This window comes from Dunckerocampus dactyliophorus, chromosome 9, assembly GCF_027744805.1.
Source record: "Dunckerocampus dactyliophorus isolate RoL2022-P2 chromosome 9, RoL_Ddac_1.1, whole genome shotgun sequence".
Taxonomy (NCBI): domain Eukaryota; kingdom Metazoa; phylum Chordata; class Actinopteri; order Syngnathiformes; family Syngnathidae; genus Dunckerocampus; species Dunckerocampus dactyliophorus.
In genome coordinates, this window is record NC_072827.1 from 7,464,690 (window position 1) to 7,482,390 (window position 17,701).

The 17,701-nt window shown below is 40.6% G+C and overlaps 1 protein-coding gene across 5 annotated transcripts in view; it reads left to right on the top strand.

The window, feature by feature from the left end:
* Window positions 1–17,701, top strand: part of myo3b (myosin IIIB) — a 185,807-nt gene that overhangs the window by 76,017 nt on the left and 92,089 nt on the right. For all 5 annotated transcript variants that reach the window (XM_054786516.1, XM_054786514.1, XM_054786515.1 and 2 more), the window contains 5 exons: window positions 997–1,123; window positions 2,790–3,000; window positions 7,760–7,907; window positions 11,184–11,337; window positions 14,024–14,112. In XM_054786516.1, the coding sequence (XP_054642491.1) occupies window positions 997–1,123; window positions 2,790–3,000; window positions 7,760–7,907; window positions 11,184–11,337; window positions 14,024–14,112 (729 nt within the window). The remainder of the gene's footprint in view (window positions 1–996; window positions 1,124–2,789; window positions 3,001–7,759; window positions 7,908–11,183; window positions 11,338–14,023; window positions 14,113–17,701) is intronic.

Here is a 17,701-nt window from a genome sequence, read left to right on the forward strand (position 1 = left end):
ATAAGGTTGCATGAGATGTGTTTTCTGTAGAAAAAAACTGCCTATTTTCGGAAAGAAAAAATAAATCTGTGAATTTGTGGTGCTGTGAATGTGCGGGGAGCCCATCCATCTATTTTCTATGCCGCTTATCCTCATTAGGGTCGCGTGGGTATGCTGGAACCTATCCCAGCTGACTTCGGGCGAGAAGCGGGGACTGGTCACCAGCCAATCGCATATAGACACTCACACTCACATTCATACCTATGGGCAAGAGTGCCCAATTAACCTAACCTAACCTTTTTGGAATGTGGGAGGAAAACGGAGTACCCGGAGAAAACCCACGCATGCACAGGGAGAACATGCAAAGTCCACACAGAGATGCCCAATCCCAGGTCTTCCCGATCTCCTGACTGTGTGCTAACCACTCAGCCATTCCCCGTGGCCTTGTGAGGGGAGCCATTGTAATGAATTCTTGTTTATAGATGCCAGTTGTTTGGCAACTAATAAGCTGTGTTTCTTGCTATTGCTTTTCGTAGGTGTTGAATTGAAGTGTAAACATGAGATGTTCTTTTATGCAGTTTGTTAAAGGGATAGTTGGGATTTTTTGACATGAAGTTGTATGACATCCCCATCAGCATTGTAGTCCAATAACAGCGACCCAAGTAAAGAGCTTGGCTTCTAAAAACAATATGCGTTCAAAAGATTGTCGCCTGTGTGTTGATGTGAACGTGACAAAGACGCATTTTTGTGATGCAAATGTCTTTATCTTTTGAAGGCCTATTGTTTTGAGAAGCCAAAGTCTTTACTTAATTGTCCCCAGCAACTAAGCGGAACTACGTTCTTCATCACGGAAATCTGAGCAGAACTGGACTTAGGAGACCAAGTGGGGGGTAAGTCGCTGTTATTGGACTACAAAGCTGATGGGGATGTCATACAACTTTATGTCAAAACATCCGAACTATCCCTTTAAGCTTGTCCCAAATAAATAAAACCATCATCGTCTTTTTTCTATTTCAGGAGGTCAGCTCGGTTTACAGGATTCTGTCTGCCATCTTGAACACGGGCAATATTGAGTTTGCCGCCATCACGTCCCAACACCAGACTGATAAGAGTGAGGTGCCGAATTCCGAGGCCTTGGAGAACGGTGAGATTTGATGACGGCGCTCAGAAGAAGAGGGTGTGCTTGTTGATTGTCTCTTTACATCCATTCACTGGCCACAAAAATAAGAACACATGCACAAACTAAGAAGAGTCAGCATATTAAAAAACAAAGATAATAATGCTCAGATTTGATCAGAGAGGTGTGCATTTAGAAATATGCTGATATTTTATTAGTGTGTTTGTAGTTTGCAGGGACGTAAAACTGTACTGGAGTTCTACCCCACAGCAAACTTATGTTCTAAACCCTCATCAAGATACTTGTGTGCCTTGTAGTACGGTGGCCTCCCGCATATGCACCATCAAAACATAAATGTTTTCAATCTGCATAATTTGGGAGAAACCCCATCTCATTTACCCTGTCTTGGTGATAATGTATCAATATATGATGATTTATCTAATAATACTAGTATTCATAACTCATAAGGCATGCTCGGAAGGCCACACGCACACTTCCCCAACAGGAAGTTACCCAGCATGCCCTGCGGGTTTTGCTTGTACAGTCATCCCTTGTTTATCGTGGAATATTTTTGTAGTTAGAGCATAGTAAACCTGTTAATGACTTTGTAAATATTTGTTTACCATATTAGAGCCCTGTACACATGAAATAACACCCCTATAGTCACCTTTACACTGCTTTTATTCTTTGTTTACACCACATTGCTAATGCGCTGGCTGCGGGATCACTGCAGGGACACAAGAGACGGCCACGGCTGCATAGCGTGCTCGCAAGCTAACTAGTTAGCCTCCAGGGTTTCAAACGGAGTGGGGAAGCAAGGCAAACAAAGAAGCCAAAAACTTACCACTTCCTCATGGAATAAGAGAACTTCTTTTCACTCTATCATGTCGGACACGCCGTGGCTGACTACATGCAGCGTGACGGTAAAGTGATGTGATGTCATGTCTCATCAGTGTTTGTGTCATTACCAGTGCCTAGAGGCCACAATACTACATATTTTTATGGACAATGTTTTTTTTATTAACAATGGGCCATAGTCAACCACAAAACAGCCATCATTAATTCATTCATTCGTTTTTGAAAAATTACAATGTGCAATAGTCGAACTGCGGCGTCGCAAGGGACGACTAAGCCTTTATTTCGAAACCCACATAGTCCTGTGGTGCAGTTCCACATGTGTTACTTGTTTTGGTTGCATTGTGAGTGAGATAGGCGTTTGGTTGGATGACCTCCTGTTGGTTTGTGTTGTGTGAGTGAGGGTATAAATGTCAAGCTCAAGCAACTTGATAGGTCCAGCCCAGACACAGGAGCATAGTGCAGAAAAAGACACATTTTTACTTCTGTTTTTAAATTTTTTGCAATTCTCGACTGGTCTCGGAAAATAATCCCTTTGAAAGGCGGCTCTACTGTAGATTACAATTTTTTAAATAAGTGTTATTCTCATTTATTCATTCATTTTCTAACTCTCACAGGTGAGCTGGAGCCTATCCCAGCTGACTTTGGGTGGACTGGTCACCACTCAATAGCATTACTGTATACACATTACTAAATAACATGGTATAGTTTTCTTGCATTATATTTCATGATAACCTTGAATCTTGTCATTTCGGCCCATAGCATGTTATGAATTATGAATACAAAGTAAATCCTCCCCAAGGGGAACTACCAAAGCTTTGGTCTTCTTCCTCGTCAGCTGCTTCCCTCCTTTGCATCGGGCCAGAGGAGCTCCAGGAGGCGCTGACCTCCCAGTGCGTGGTCACCAGGGGCGAGACCATCATCCGCACCAACACGGTGGACAAAGCGGTGGACGTGCGAGACGCCATGTCCAAAGCGTTGTACGGCCGACTGTTCAGCTGGATCGTCAACCGCATCAACACGTTGCTGCAGCCCGACATGAACATCTGGTGAGGTGATGAACACGCGTGTGCACGTCCGCCGTGCTCACAAAGCTCCGATGACCTTTGTGGAGGTCTGCAGAGCGAGATGCAAACACTCGCAGGAGAATATCAATGCCGAGCAAAAAAAGAAGTTATAATAAATTTTTCATAGCGATTGCGTGCAGAGAAAATAATCTTCAGATGATTAAAAAGACTTCAGAGAGACTACAAAGAGGCTGCTCATTGATCCAGAAGAGTTCCTTCATAAATATCAGCGTCAGACGTCAAGGAGTTGTCTCAGTGAGATTTAAAAAAAAAAAAACAAATCTCCTCATTCTGGTCATCTTTGATAAGCGTGTCCTATTGCCGTTCATCCCTGATGGCAAGAGGTGACCACCAAGAGTAGATTATCTATGCACTTCACACACCATACACTGTAGAAATGAAAGTTGTTACATATTTGACACGTTCTCTCAAGTGTGCGGAGATCTTAACAAAGATATTCTATTCTACAGTATTTATGGTTAGGGTTTATGCGGTTTATAATTATTATTCCACGATTTTCCTCGCATTTTTAGGGACTTAAAGGAAAAGTACACTTTTTTTTGGAATTTTGCCCATTATCCACAATCCTTATGTGAGACATGAACACACGTCTTTCTGTTTTCTGTGCATTCTAAAGATAGAAAAACTGCTAAAAAGAGGCAGCTAAGAATTCACATAATGGGATGCACCTATTCCGCCTATAAAGCCTTCTGAAAAAAACCTCCAAAAGGTCCAACGAAGCTCCATTTACATAAAGTGACCTGCACATTAACCAAGCTACAGCAACATTGTTATTATTATTGTTATTAACATTGTTACACCCAAGAACTACGTTACTGGTGTAGTGACACCTCGCCACACTGCACTGCTAGCAATTAGCTTCACCACACACTTGCTCACAATGCCTCAGGCCACTACCAAAAGGTAACGCTACATATTGGACCTGCCACCACTGCTGCTGTGTTTTTATTTTTGAGTTTGGAAAAGTTAACGCTAGGTGTAGCGTTCCTTTCTATGTTGCTATGTGAAATCAATGCACCCAGGAAGAAAGGTCCGCTAATGCTTAAAATTGCCAAAATACTGCTAAGTATTAGATGTTATCATGAATGTACCTGTTATTACATGCTCATAGCATGGATATAAAACCATAAAAACGTGCACGTGCATTAATTAGCTGCTTCATTTTAGCTGTTTTTATATCTTTACAATGCAGAACAAAGAGAAAGACGTGTGCTTTTGTCTCACGTAAGGATTGTGGATGATGGGCAAAATAAAAAAAAGTGCAAGTTTCCTTTAACACGCACAAAACTAACCAAAATTTGTGCATCAGGCCTGGTGAAAAAAATTCATATTTTGCTGTGAACTCAATGACTAGCACCCCCTGTTTGAATTAGCCCCTGCCAGCAGTTTCGCTGATCAACACAAAATTTGGTGGAGACATCCATCATGAAGGAAAGCACGAAAAAGGCTCAAGAACCCGTGTTTCAAAACAAACAGGAAGGCAGCCAATTTTATCTGAAGTCACCATTTTGGGCAAAAACCAGAGATGACAAACACATTTCCTTTGAACGGGGGTTATTGGCGTAGAGTCCTGCGTCCCTGCCGACTCATGTGAAACCCGTGTTGCATGGGAATGCGATGGTCCGTTTCAACGAGTTATTGGTAGGTGAAATGGAAATTCCATGGTTAGAATTGTTTCATGATTGAGGTATATTGATGATAAAATGAATTTTTGATAACGATTTAGCTTTTCTTGGTGGACGATTTAATTCAGGATATCGGAAGAAAAAAAAAGACACAATGATGGTATACAGTGTTCCCTCGTTTATCACGGGTGATAGGTTCCCAAAATAGCCTGCAATAAGTGAAATCCGCAAAGTAGCCAACTATAGTTTTTTTTTTACAATGATCATATATAGTTTCAAGCTGTAAAACCCCTCACCATGTACGTTATCACTTTCCTCAGACAGGCATTAATATTTTCTCACATTTCTCTCTTGTTTAAACACTATTGAAGTTCAAATTTTGTTTGAATTTTAATAATCAACCTGCTAAGTTGGACACAAGATATCATTAAGTGACTCACACAAATTTCCTCCTATGACTGTGCCTTTTCGTCCTGGCGCTGTTTCGGCTGTAGAGTTTTTGTATCCATGTTAAAACATATTGCCTCTGTCGTCGTATTTTCCTCACACGTCTCTTGTTTCTTCTATTATTTACAGTATTGGCGGCTCGCAAGCAGCTCACATGCTTAGCTAGTTTGCTAGCCATGACCACAACAAAAGACAGCACAAAGGAGATTGATTGACAATGGTCTCCAGCCAATCAGGACAGACAGAAGACAATGAGCGGTGCAGACAGAAGAGAGAGAATAGAGAGACACCCCGCTGCCTGTGCTGAGGCACAGAACTACAACACTCAACTTCCCACAATGCAATTCTTCTTAAAGGGCCAGGCTTAAAGCGTTCATATGCTGTAAAAAAAACAAACACTAAAATTGCACAAAAGAAATCAGTGAAACAGTGAGTCTGCGAAAGGTGAAGCGCGATGGAACGAGCAAACACTGTAATGGTTTTATTGAGTAGTTCTGATATGAAGTGTAATACACACACAATTTCTGCTACACGGATAATATTTGCCAAGTACAAGAACTTTGGAAATCTGTGACCTTTTGTGTCCTCTGCCATCACGAGCGTTAGCTTAGGAAGCGCCTATATACAGTCATGGGAAAATTATTAGACCACCTTTGTTTCTTCAGGTTATTGATCCATTTTGGTACAACTGAAGGTACATTTGTTTGGACAAATATAATGAAACAAATATAGCAACAAATATAGCTCATAAGAGTTTCATTGAAGAGCTGATATCTAGCAACTTCCATGGTTTTCTTGATAACCAAAATCACTTAAGTTCTTAAAAGAGTAGCTATAGCATTGTACTGCCAAAAAATGTAACTCCTATAAGCTATTTTTGTTGTCATTGTTACATTTGTCCAAAGAAAGGTACCTTTTGTTGTATCAGGCATTAAAATGAACAAGACACTGAATAAACAAGGGGGCTGTAATAATTTGTTCCATGACTGTGTGTATACATATTATTAATACATCTATTTCGATGAGTGCAAGGTTTATTTGTCAGTATTTTCCATGAGCTTAAAATTGTACAGCAGGGGTGTCCAAACTTCAGTCTTTGCTCTTTTTTTCCACTTTTGCAGTCTTTTAATTTTTTTTTTAAATCAAAATAGTGCAATTACCCGTCCGTACCTACAGTATACAATATGAGGGAGGTAGACAAGACAGGATGACTGGGTGATAAAAGGGGCAGAGGAAAAGGAAGAACAAAATGAGGGGGTGGTAGAAAAAAAAACAATTCCCAACTATGCTTCTATGCGGCAGTATAGTGTGGGACTGGCAAAAAACTTCGGCAGCATAGACACAAGTAAGCACACTTTACAGCATAACAACTCGAAGACTTGCACCAGGGGCAAGGGGGGTGGAGGTGTCCCAGCGCAGGCCGGCAGCCGGCCACTGCAATTGCAGCGTGCTGCGGAGGCGCCTGTCCACACCGGGGGGATGAAGCGGCGAATGCGTGGGATGGGGGGGAGTGTGTGTGTGTGTAGCATATGTGCATGTGTGTGAGTGTGCTTGACTGAGTGTGTGTCTAGGCCTGGGGAAGTCTCTCCATCTAGTGCACAATCTTGGTGCGTCAGTACGCAGGATGTCATCGCCATAACACAGCATTTGCCAAGGAGACGATCGTGAACGGGCCCCAGACAGACTCAAACAATCAACAGGTGTCCGTGAAGAGGGGTGAATGTTCCAGAGTGTATCACTGAAGCAATCTCTTGGAGGAGTTCTTCTAGCAACAACCTTGGCTGAGGCAAATGTCTGGGGGGGAGGCCGAAATGCAAATAAGATTATTTGTGTTAGTGTGAGTAGCCACATTCCAATAGACTCGGCTACTCTATTTGTCCATTGCGGTCTCTCGATCGAGCCATCAATCATGACGGGCAGCTGCTGGGCACGAGGACTGCTCTCTCTGTCTTCAGAAACTTGTGATAAACCAGGGCAGTGCCTAATCCCAATCAGCAACAGTCTGCTATGGCCCAGAATAGGTCGATGTTTTTGACATCCTCAACGGAAGGAATCGGGAAACACATGACCCTCCACGTCCCCCAACTGTCCACCACGTTACTGGCGGTGAATGTTCCGTCAGGGCAGCCAGGTTCCCCCGGACCCGAGCTTCTCGCCGAGAGATTTTGTCAATTGTGCGGAGACACCCGACCAATTTTTGCAGTTGTTCTTTTTTTTGGCTTTCTTTCTTGTTAAATTATGTTTTTAGAAAGTGCCATGGGCCAATAAAAAAACAAATTGTCCCAGGGCCCTGGGCCAAAGGTCCTGAGGGCCGCACTTTGGTCACCTTTTTTGTACAGTTATCTTTTTGCATGTTTTTTATGACTGAACACTGAAAGAAAAAAAAAGCATGTGTTGAGTGCACCTCAACCTGAAATTTGGACTCCCCCTGTCAGGTTTTTAGTTAGTATGAGAAGGTGTCATGAAAATGACCCAAGGTTGAACCAATACACGCTGATATGAATGAAGCTGATACTTTTTACTTCTCAACAGCAGGCAGGCAAAGTATTTGGGTTGATTGTCATGAAAGTTTGATGAATGGAAATGGCTGCTGGGATTTGCCGTTCTAATAAGTTTGTTTGTCCCGCTTTTTTTTGTTTGCTTTGAAGCGCCGCAGAGAGCGGCATGAACGTGGGAATCCTGGACATCTTTGGCTTTGAAAACTTCAAGAAGAACTCCTTTGAACAATTGTGCATCAACATCGCAAACGAGCAGATCCAGTTTTACTTCAACCAGCACATTTTTGCCCTGGAACAGGTGAGTTTTATTAGACTGGGCGATTTTACATGATGCTTTATATTATTATGTCCTAATATCATCAAGACGCATGCTCGGAATGGCAATTTTTCTTACTTGTCGTAGAGCGTCTTAAGGCGTCATTTTTGTAATTGTTGTAATGAATCTTAACCTGAAAATGACATACTGGTGGACCAGCCAGGCCACCTGTCATGATTCACTCCAGCTTCTCTGCGAATATCTGACCCGTCTTGCAGCGCTTGTACAAACTTTGCGGCACGCTTACGTGATCAAAGTTTATTTCAATTTGTGATTTATAACACAAACTCGTTCTTGATGCTGAGCATGAGCATTCATTGTAATTCGTTTCTGATCATTTCTTTCATGTTTCTTTTTAATTATCTATTTAATATATTATCTATTTAATATATCTTTATATCTATAAATTTAATATATCTATTAAGTGGATTATAAATATATAATATATTTACAAATATTAGATATCATTGCTATTTATTTTAATATTATTATATTATATAAAAATATTATATTACAATATATTATATCAGGGGTATCCAAAGTGCAGCCCGGGGGCCCGTGGCTGTTTGGCCCTCAGCACATTCTAAAAATAAAATGAAACAAGAAAACTTAGCACCATTGGAAAAAAGAGCTGTAATTTTACGAGAATAAAGACAAAAGTAATAATATTAAGACAAAAAAATAGCATAGCATGTTATAGCGTATTAAAGACTGGTAATGTAATTTTTTAACAGTCATAGTATTATGACAAACAAAACAAAGAAAAAAGTTGCAATTTTAGAAAATTTAGGTTGGGTAACAGTTATAATATTACGATAAGAAAGTCAAAATATTCTGAGGATAAAGACATGATATTAAGAGAAAAAAATGTACAAGAAGAAAGTTGAAATTTTGTAAAATGTATAAAATAAAAACAGAAAAAAAGGATAAAAGAGCAAAAAAGCTTAACGTAAGGAGAAAAAGTTCATTCATACTAATAATATACTTTGATGCAGGCTGTTTTTTCTTGAAATATGAAAACATTTTTTTCATATCTACATGGGTTGGTTTAAAAAAAATGTAAATGCGGCCCCCACCTCCTTTCATTTTTTAGTATGCGGCCCCTAACCGTAAAAATATAATATGTAAATACTGTTCAGATAAAAAAATATACATATATAAATAAATAAATATAAAATAAAAAATAAAAAAATATATAAAATAAAAATAAAATAAATATAAAAAATCTAAATATAAATAAATACACATGGAATATGGAATTTGTAGAGTCATTACATAGCTTTAAATTTGTGTAATGTGTAACAATATACCTCTTTAGTAATGAATGGATTTTATGCTTACAATATACCGAGGGCCAGTGAAAACCTCGGACATCCCTGCTTTAAATGCTTATTTTTTTCTTCTACTTTAAAGGTGGAAATATTCTTTTTGAGTGAAGTCAATACCAATAAATAATACACACTTAGAAAACCATGTGTTTTCTATAAATTGGGGGTGCATGGTAATTATCGGGAATTATGAAGGAATTATGACATCAAACCAATAAATCCGATAACATTCAAAATAGCTCTGATAACTGATCATTTCAAAAAACGCTTCAATCAGTTAAGATTACCAATACTGTGTGGGTGAGCAAATCCGCAAAGAGGAACACGACGGTTTAATAATTAACAAAGGTTGAAGACAAAAAGAGACCTCCGTGGAGGAAAAAGGCAACACAAAAATACAAAAATCCAAGAACAGTCCAAGAACAAAAATACAGGGATAAGCCACAGATAAATGATTAACAAAAAGCGCTGCGAGCCAAAGGTGCTGCAGGGAAAAAACACACAAGAGGTGAACAGAAATCACTGCTGAAAACCAAGCAGGTACTTATCATTAGCTGTTGCACACCAACCAGGATCACTGCTGGAAGTACCCAAGCAGGAAAAATACTCAGGTAGGTACTGATATCAGAAAGCTAGCGAACAAGGAATATACAAGGCAGGTTGGCACAGGTTGCAGGTGAGGAATGAAGGAGCAATCTGGCACTGAACAGCTGCCTTCAACCAGCTTAAGAAGGTGTAGATGTAACTGGCTGCAGGTCTGTGCCGACAGCTCCGCCTCTGCAGGCCAGCATGAAATAAAACAAAAGGCAGGCAGGCGGCAGCAGAGCGACAACACAGATTATGACACACGGCCTGTCGTATATCACGACATTTTGCGTGCTAGCTGTACCAAATGCTCCACGATGAGGAGAAACCAAAACCATCGAGCACACAAAAAAACTTTATCATACACCTGAAACAACAGCGACGCGGCGTTTGAAAAATGCAAAAGGTTTTATCAGAGACCTCCTTGGCGTCACACCGGCTGCTCGGAGCATGTGTCCGAGTATAGTGCACTTTGCTGGGCCACAGCAGGTGGCTCCCTCCGCTCTATACTCTGGTTCTCCTGATAGTAGTGATGCGGTAGTAATAATATCATGATATTTGATTTGGACTATTGGTGCCATAACGGTCTTGAGAAGCAGAAAGTTATCAGTTTTGGTTTGAAAAAAAAAGATATCCTGCAACTCTAATATGAATATACACCGTTCTACGGTCTGAAATTACTCGTAAGGCTGGAAATGGCAGTTTATTTTAATTATATAAGTGACATACCGGTCATTTCTTTAGAAGCCGTGCATAAAAAATACTCAGCTAAGACAAGTATCATATTTAGGAAGAATTGATGTGCTTTTCAGATGTCCACATTAATGATAAGATTATATATGTACAGAATGACATAATGATTTCACTGATCAGGCCTCCAGCAAGTGGAAAAAGTTTCTCTTCTAGAAAGACGTGAGTGTTTGTAGGCCTCAGCACAAGTGGGATTTTAATCCAATATTGTTGTACACACTCAGTGACATCATGATTTATACATGAGGATGATTTACAGCCATTGGTTCCACTTTATTAGTTAAAATATATTTTTAAAGCAACTTTTGATCTAAAATTAAATAGATGCAATAATGTGATAGGACTCTGGGTTATTTGCAAATTGAAATCAATTATGAATAAGTAAGTGGCACTATTTGTTACTTCAGAGCCATGTTATGCATTCAGTGAAAGACTCCATTATGCTGCAACCACACACACACACACTCACACACACACACACACACACAGCTGTTTGGATAGCTTGATTAGAAACTTGCACAAATAATATTTGTTTAATTGGGTCATTTGGAGAACTCATTAACGTGATTGTTCCAAATGCTGCGGCTGTGATGAGATGGAGTACCAGAGCGAGGGAGTGGATGCCAGCCTGGTGGAGTACGAGGACAACAGGCCCATCCTGGACATGTTCCTGCAGAAACCCATGGGTCTGCTCTCCCTGCTGGACGAGGAGAGCCGCTTCCCACAGGCCACCGACCACACGTTAGTGGGTGAGGGCGCTGACATGCATAAAACACAATCATCTCATTGGCTGATTATCGGGGCACCGCCTACGCTCTCATCTCATTGGCTGATTTATACAGCGCATACGTGAGTTTGTGTGAGAGACAGGCTTGTCCCAACCTCCCTTCCTCATCGCGGTCGCCCTTAAACTAGTTGATAGTTTTTGTTTTTCAGTTTTATTCATTTACAGTAATCTTATTTATTACCTTTTATATTGGAATGTTGCTCTACTATGTTTATGCTAACGTTATCTTATATTTTCCCACCATATTTGGTGGAGTTTGAATATTTTGAAGGGCCAAAGGGGTGAGTTTGGGAAGCTCTTGGAACGGATTAGGCTATTTACATGTATTTTACGCTTCGTATAACGTAAAAACCCTATAACATAAACGTTCTCGGAACGAATTATTTACGTTGTAGGGGCGTCTACTGTACAAGGCATTCAGAAGACACATTCAAAAACGTTTCTCAATAGGAGGAAGTAGAAGGTGTCTAAATGGTGTGTATGTGGGTGGGGCAGGAGGTCCGTGAGATGGGCTGCGCTCTCCACCTTCCACAGCCGTTTTGGACCACACAGCCACTGCTCGGTTAACTAGACAGTATGACATTGACCCCACGTAGTTAGCGGCTACTTTGATATGCGCTGACCTGCAAATATTTCACTGTAAATGTCATGTTTTCATTATATAAAAGTCTGACCTGTGAGCGGCTGCCTTTGACTGGGACCCACACCATACGAACACATTGTAGATATCCAAAAGTAGCATTAAATATCCTGTAGGTCACACAGATGTATTATTTGGCAGTTATTCAAATATTATGGGATATTTAGCCGTTTGTGTATAAAGAGGATGTTTGTATTTAGCTATTATGTGACTATTTTAGCACATTTAAAAACAATGTTTATCAAAAGTGGGTATGCACTGTATGCATAGGGGCGTCATGCTAGCAGGGGCGCCAAAGCGATGCGGGGAAAATTACTTTGAGTCTGCATTTTCTGTAAAAATATGCATATTTAAGCAAATTTTACCTATTTTTGTCTAACTTTTGTTTTAAATGTTAAATTAAATGTTTAATTTAAAAAAAAATCATTAATAAATCATGCTGTTTCGTGGTTGAATTGGACCTTTTATTAGTCAAAAAGTTGCATATTTAAGCAAATGTTATGTATTTTTTTGCTTCAATTTAATATTTTTTTAGCATAAAAATAGCTAAATGTAGTAAAATACAAATATAAGGCATTCAGAAGACGCACTGAAAGATGCTCTGATGACATGTAATATTTTACACTGGTCACTAGGTGTCTGTAATGTTCGATGGGACACACAAGCACCAGACTTATTTGCTGGAACAAGAGATCCTCAAACAGGCACAATAATCCCTAACATAGGCTACTGTTGCAACCATAACCCACGCCAAGCTAAAACTCAACTCAACTCTGAACTCACTTCCTGTCTGTCCCACTGGAACACATTCACAGCAATACACACGAGTATGAGTCTTAATCATGTCTTTAATGGCTTATTTTATGTAACTACAGTCAAACCTGTCTACAGCGGCCACTAAAGGGAAACGGCAAAAGTGACCGCTATAGGCAGGTGGCCGTTATAGACAGGTTGGCGGCCATTTTGAATTTGTGCAGGCACATATTAACATGTCTGTGATTCGAAGCTTGTTGTGTTTGCAGATACATATAATTATACTGTTACATGTTGACCAGTAGAGGGCACTGTGGGACTGCGGATAAAAGTTGTAAAGAACAACTAGGCTTGTTATTCTACACCACCCACGGAACAAAGCTGTGCTACTATATTCAAGTATACCGCAGAGTGTCATTACAGCTTTAGTTCATTGGGAAGTGACAGTGCGACATCACGAGCAGGAGAGCTAGGCTCAGTGCTAGCTGTGAGTTTGGAGAGAGTTGGGAAGTGTGTTTATGTTGGCGTGGATGTAAAGTCCTGCTGTGTTCTCCGCTGTTAATAAAGCCATTAAAGTGCATCGGCGACGTGAGTCTCACCTTCCCCACAACAAGCGGCATTATAGTATTGACCAGTGCACATTGTCTCACACCAGGAAATAAACGGTGTCACTGTCTGCAACAAGCTCCAAAGAAGACTGCTTTTTTTTATGTGGAACAACTGACAGTTTGTGTGGATCTTGTGAATGATTGTGACTGAGCTAGAACTCAGTAATTAAAGTCTACACACGACGGCTTCATTGATTAAAAAACAAAACTTTTTCGTGCGTGAAGCTTCTGCTTGAGTCGGTATTTTGGCCGCTATATGCGGTCAGATATTGACCAAGGGATACAAAATGGGTGGCCGCTGGCCGCTTTAGACAGGTGACTGCTATACACAGGGTCTATAACACGCAAATTTTCTGCGGGGGATTTTTCAGTGGCCGCTATAGGCAGGTGGCTGTTATATGCAGGTGGCCGCTCAGACAGGTTTGACCGTATGTCTACTATATTGGGTAATAGAAGTGTAAAGGTGACTATAAGGGTGTTTTTTCATGTCTACAGAGCTCTAATAATGTTAAAAAGCTTATTTAGAAGGTTGTAAACAGGTTTTCTGTGCTCTAACTACAAACATTTATAACCGCCATGACTGAGGGATTACGCTACATCCTATACTGAACAAACTTTATGTTTGTGTGTCTGCTTCTTTTTTCCAGACAAGTTTGAAGACAATCTCCGCTGCAAATACTTTTGGATACCGAAACGGCTCGAGCTTTCATTTGGGATTCTGCACTTTGCAGGAAAGGTATCCAATCAGTCTCTAATGTGTGCATGAACTATCCCGTGTTGATTTAGCAGAATCATTGGCTTTTAAGCCTTTTGTACCGCAGGGATGTCCAAACGTTTAGCCAGTGGGGGCCACACAGTGAAAAATGAATGGATGCAACGTTGATATTTTGTAAATAAGAAGTTATATATATTTCAAGAAAAAACGGCATCTCGGCTTTGTCATATAGGTGAAAAGGCCTATTATTAGTATCAACTGTTATTAGTATCAGGTGTTTTTTTAATAACATTTTCCTAAAGGAACACTGCACTTTTTAAAAATTTTGCCCATCATCCACAATCCTCATGAGACATGAACACAAATGTCTTTCTCTTTTCTGTGCGTTCTAAAGATATAAAAACTGCTAAAAAGAGGCAGCTAAGAATGCACGTAGTGTAACGCACCTATTCTGCCTATAAAGCCTTCTGAAAAAAACTCCAAAAAGTGCCAACAACGCTCCATTTACATAATGTGACCTACATATTAACCAAGTTACAGCGACATTGTTATTATAGAGAGAACTACGTTACTGCCGTAACTGACACCTTGCCACACCACACTGGCTAGCTACTAGCCAGATAGCGTAGCAACTATGTACCTGTTATTACATGCTCACAGCATGGATATAAAACCATAAAACCTTGTTGGAGGTTTTTGGAGCCGTTTTAATAGCGGACTTTGTAGGCGGCATAGGTGTGTGCAATTACCCTCATTAATTAGCTGCTTCTTTTTTAGCTGTTGTTATATCTTTACAATGCACAGAAAAGAGAAAGATGTGTTCATGTCTCAAACACAGGATTGTGTATAATGGGCATCTACTGTATCCACCTATTTGTAATATTATGACTTTATTCTCAGAAAATTCTAACTTTTTCCCCAACCAGTCTTTAAAAAACTTATAACTAATATTATGAGTTCCATCCATCCATCCATCCATCCATCCATCCATCTTCTATGCTGCTTCTTCTCATTAGGGTCGCGGGGGCATGCTGCACTTTGGCTCAGCTCTCAATGTACCGGTCGATCTATGTTCCCACCCTCTCCTGTGGTCATGAGCTTTGGATCATGACCGAAAGAACGAGATTGCGGATACAAGTGGCTGAAATTAGTTTCCTTTGTAAGGTGGCTGGACTCACCCTAAGAGACAGGGTGAGGAGCTCAGTTATCCGGGAGGGGCTCAGAGTAGAACGCTAGTCCTTCACATCGAGAGGAACCAGTTTAGGTGGGTCGGGCATCTAGTCCAGATGCCCTCCGAACGCCTCCCTGGTGAGGTGTTCCGGGTATGCCGAACCGAGAGAAGGCCTCGGGGCAGACCTAGGACACGCTGGAGGGATTATGTCTCACAGCTGGCCTGGGAACGCCTTGGTGTCTTCCCGGTGGAGCTGGAGGAGGTGGTCGGGGACCGGGAAGTCTGAGCTTCCCTATTGAGACTGCTGCCCCCGCGACCCGGACCTGGAAAATGCATGGATGGGTGGATGGATGGATGGATGTTGTCACGATTCGGCTTGGCCGGGATTTGGATCCCAAGACGCAGAGAGTGGTACACACGGTGTTGAAACAAAAAATATTTTACTACAAGAAGGTTGCTCGAAGACAAACAAAAGTGTACAAAAATGGTAACAAAAAGACTCAGGGCAAAAAGCCAGAAAAATACACATAACGAAAAACATTGCCGTGGAAAATAAAGGCAGGGAAGAAAACATACTAGCAGAAATAAAGGAGCTGCTGAAAAAGGTAGCAGTATTAACCTTAGTGACAGGTAACAATGACTGCGAGATAGCACGCAGGAAAGATACAAAGATACTCAAGGCTATACCGGTTAGGAATCCCCAGGGGAGCGGGTATGGCTGTAGGTGAGCAGGAGAATGCAAGGAATAACTGGCACCAGCCTGCTGTCTTGCAGCAGCTAATAAGGGTCCAGGTAATTGTTCACAGGTGTGTGTAATCAGCTCCGCCTTCTGCAGGACAGCATGCAAAGCAACAAAGACAAAACATGACAGATGTGGCTTTTTTCTCATTAGGAAACGATTTTTTTTTTTTTATATTTTTACCTTATTCTCATTAAACAACAGCAGTTTTTTATTTTACTGTTTTATTTGACTGTTTTCTTTTTTTTATAATTATGACATTATTTCCATAATAATTTTGACTTTATTACCATAATCCATCCATCCATTTTCTATGCCGCTTGTCCTCATTAGGGTCACGGGGGTATGCTCGCGCCTATATTACCATAATTATTACCATAATATTATAACTTTTTCCACAACTTAATTTTCCAAAAATTACAACTTTAGTTTGTTTCGTTTGTCGTAACATTATGGCCAAAAAAAAACTGTCGGTTTTAGAGATGTTCCACTTGATCAGCCACCGATCAGTATCGGACGATTTCCGTGAAAAAGCACATGCTGATAAATGCCTTTCAACGTTGATCACAAAACCCGATCACCTCCGCCTTGTGCTTTTGCAGCCTATAGCGATCCCTATGTGCAGTGTAGTGTTTTGCGCTAACGTCTTGGGTAGACGTCCCCCTACCAGTTTTCACTTTTTTACACAGGCATGCCAAACCAAAAACAAAGATGTCTGCCGTGTAGAACTTCCATATCGTTTGTGACAATAATGTACATTTTTCACCCTGCAAAACATGCCACGAAATAAAAAGCTTTAATTTAATACGGCATTTGAAGAACAAACACTTGATGGAGTATGGTGAGTTTTTGAGGCTCATGGTGTGATCATCAGTCAAACGGCAACTAACGCAGCCAAAACACTGGACAACAGTCACCCATATGTGCGTGGCAGTCAGAAGGCTGAGCTAATAACCTGAAAGATAACTCAATTCATCAGACGAGATGACCAGCCTTTCTCAGCGGTGGAAGACACCGGGTTTGCTGACTTCTCCCTCACTTGGAGCGCACCTATGTGCTACCTGCAAGTCCTGCTAGAGATCCACCAATGTACTCTCACATCCAAAGTCTCCTTAAAAAAGGCGTCTCATCCTCTGGAAGTTTCACTGGTGATGCATGTTCTCTTGAAAAAGTCAAATGAAGGTGATTTTATGGTTCTCTTTTTCATATCATATAGTCAATAGCAGGGGTGCAGCCAGGAATTCTGAAAAAAATAATCACGTTGGGCCCCCTTTTTTAATTTTTAATAATTACCTTTTTTTTGGGCCTCCTGGCAGTCAAGGGACCTTGGAATTCTCCTGACTTGTTCCCCTTACACGGCACCTGGAATTGGCAGCATAAAACCCTGATCGTAACAACCCCCTTTTTTTTTTCCTTAGTATTTCACCTTTATGCTACTAAAATATTTTTCCTCATGAGATTACATTATTCTAGTAATATTATGACTTTTTCTTGTTAAATTATAACATTTTTCTCTTCACGTTCTGTCTTTATTCTTGTAAAATTACTGCTGATTTTTCCCTTTTTGCTGTTTTTAATTTCTTTTTTATGTTTTTTTGTGTTTATCCAAATATTTTTAGAATGTGCCACGGGCCAATAAAAAAAGAGCCGTGAGCCGCAAATGGTCCCCGGGCCATACTTTGGACACCCCTGATGTATTG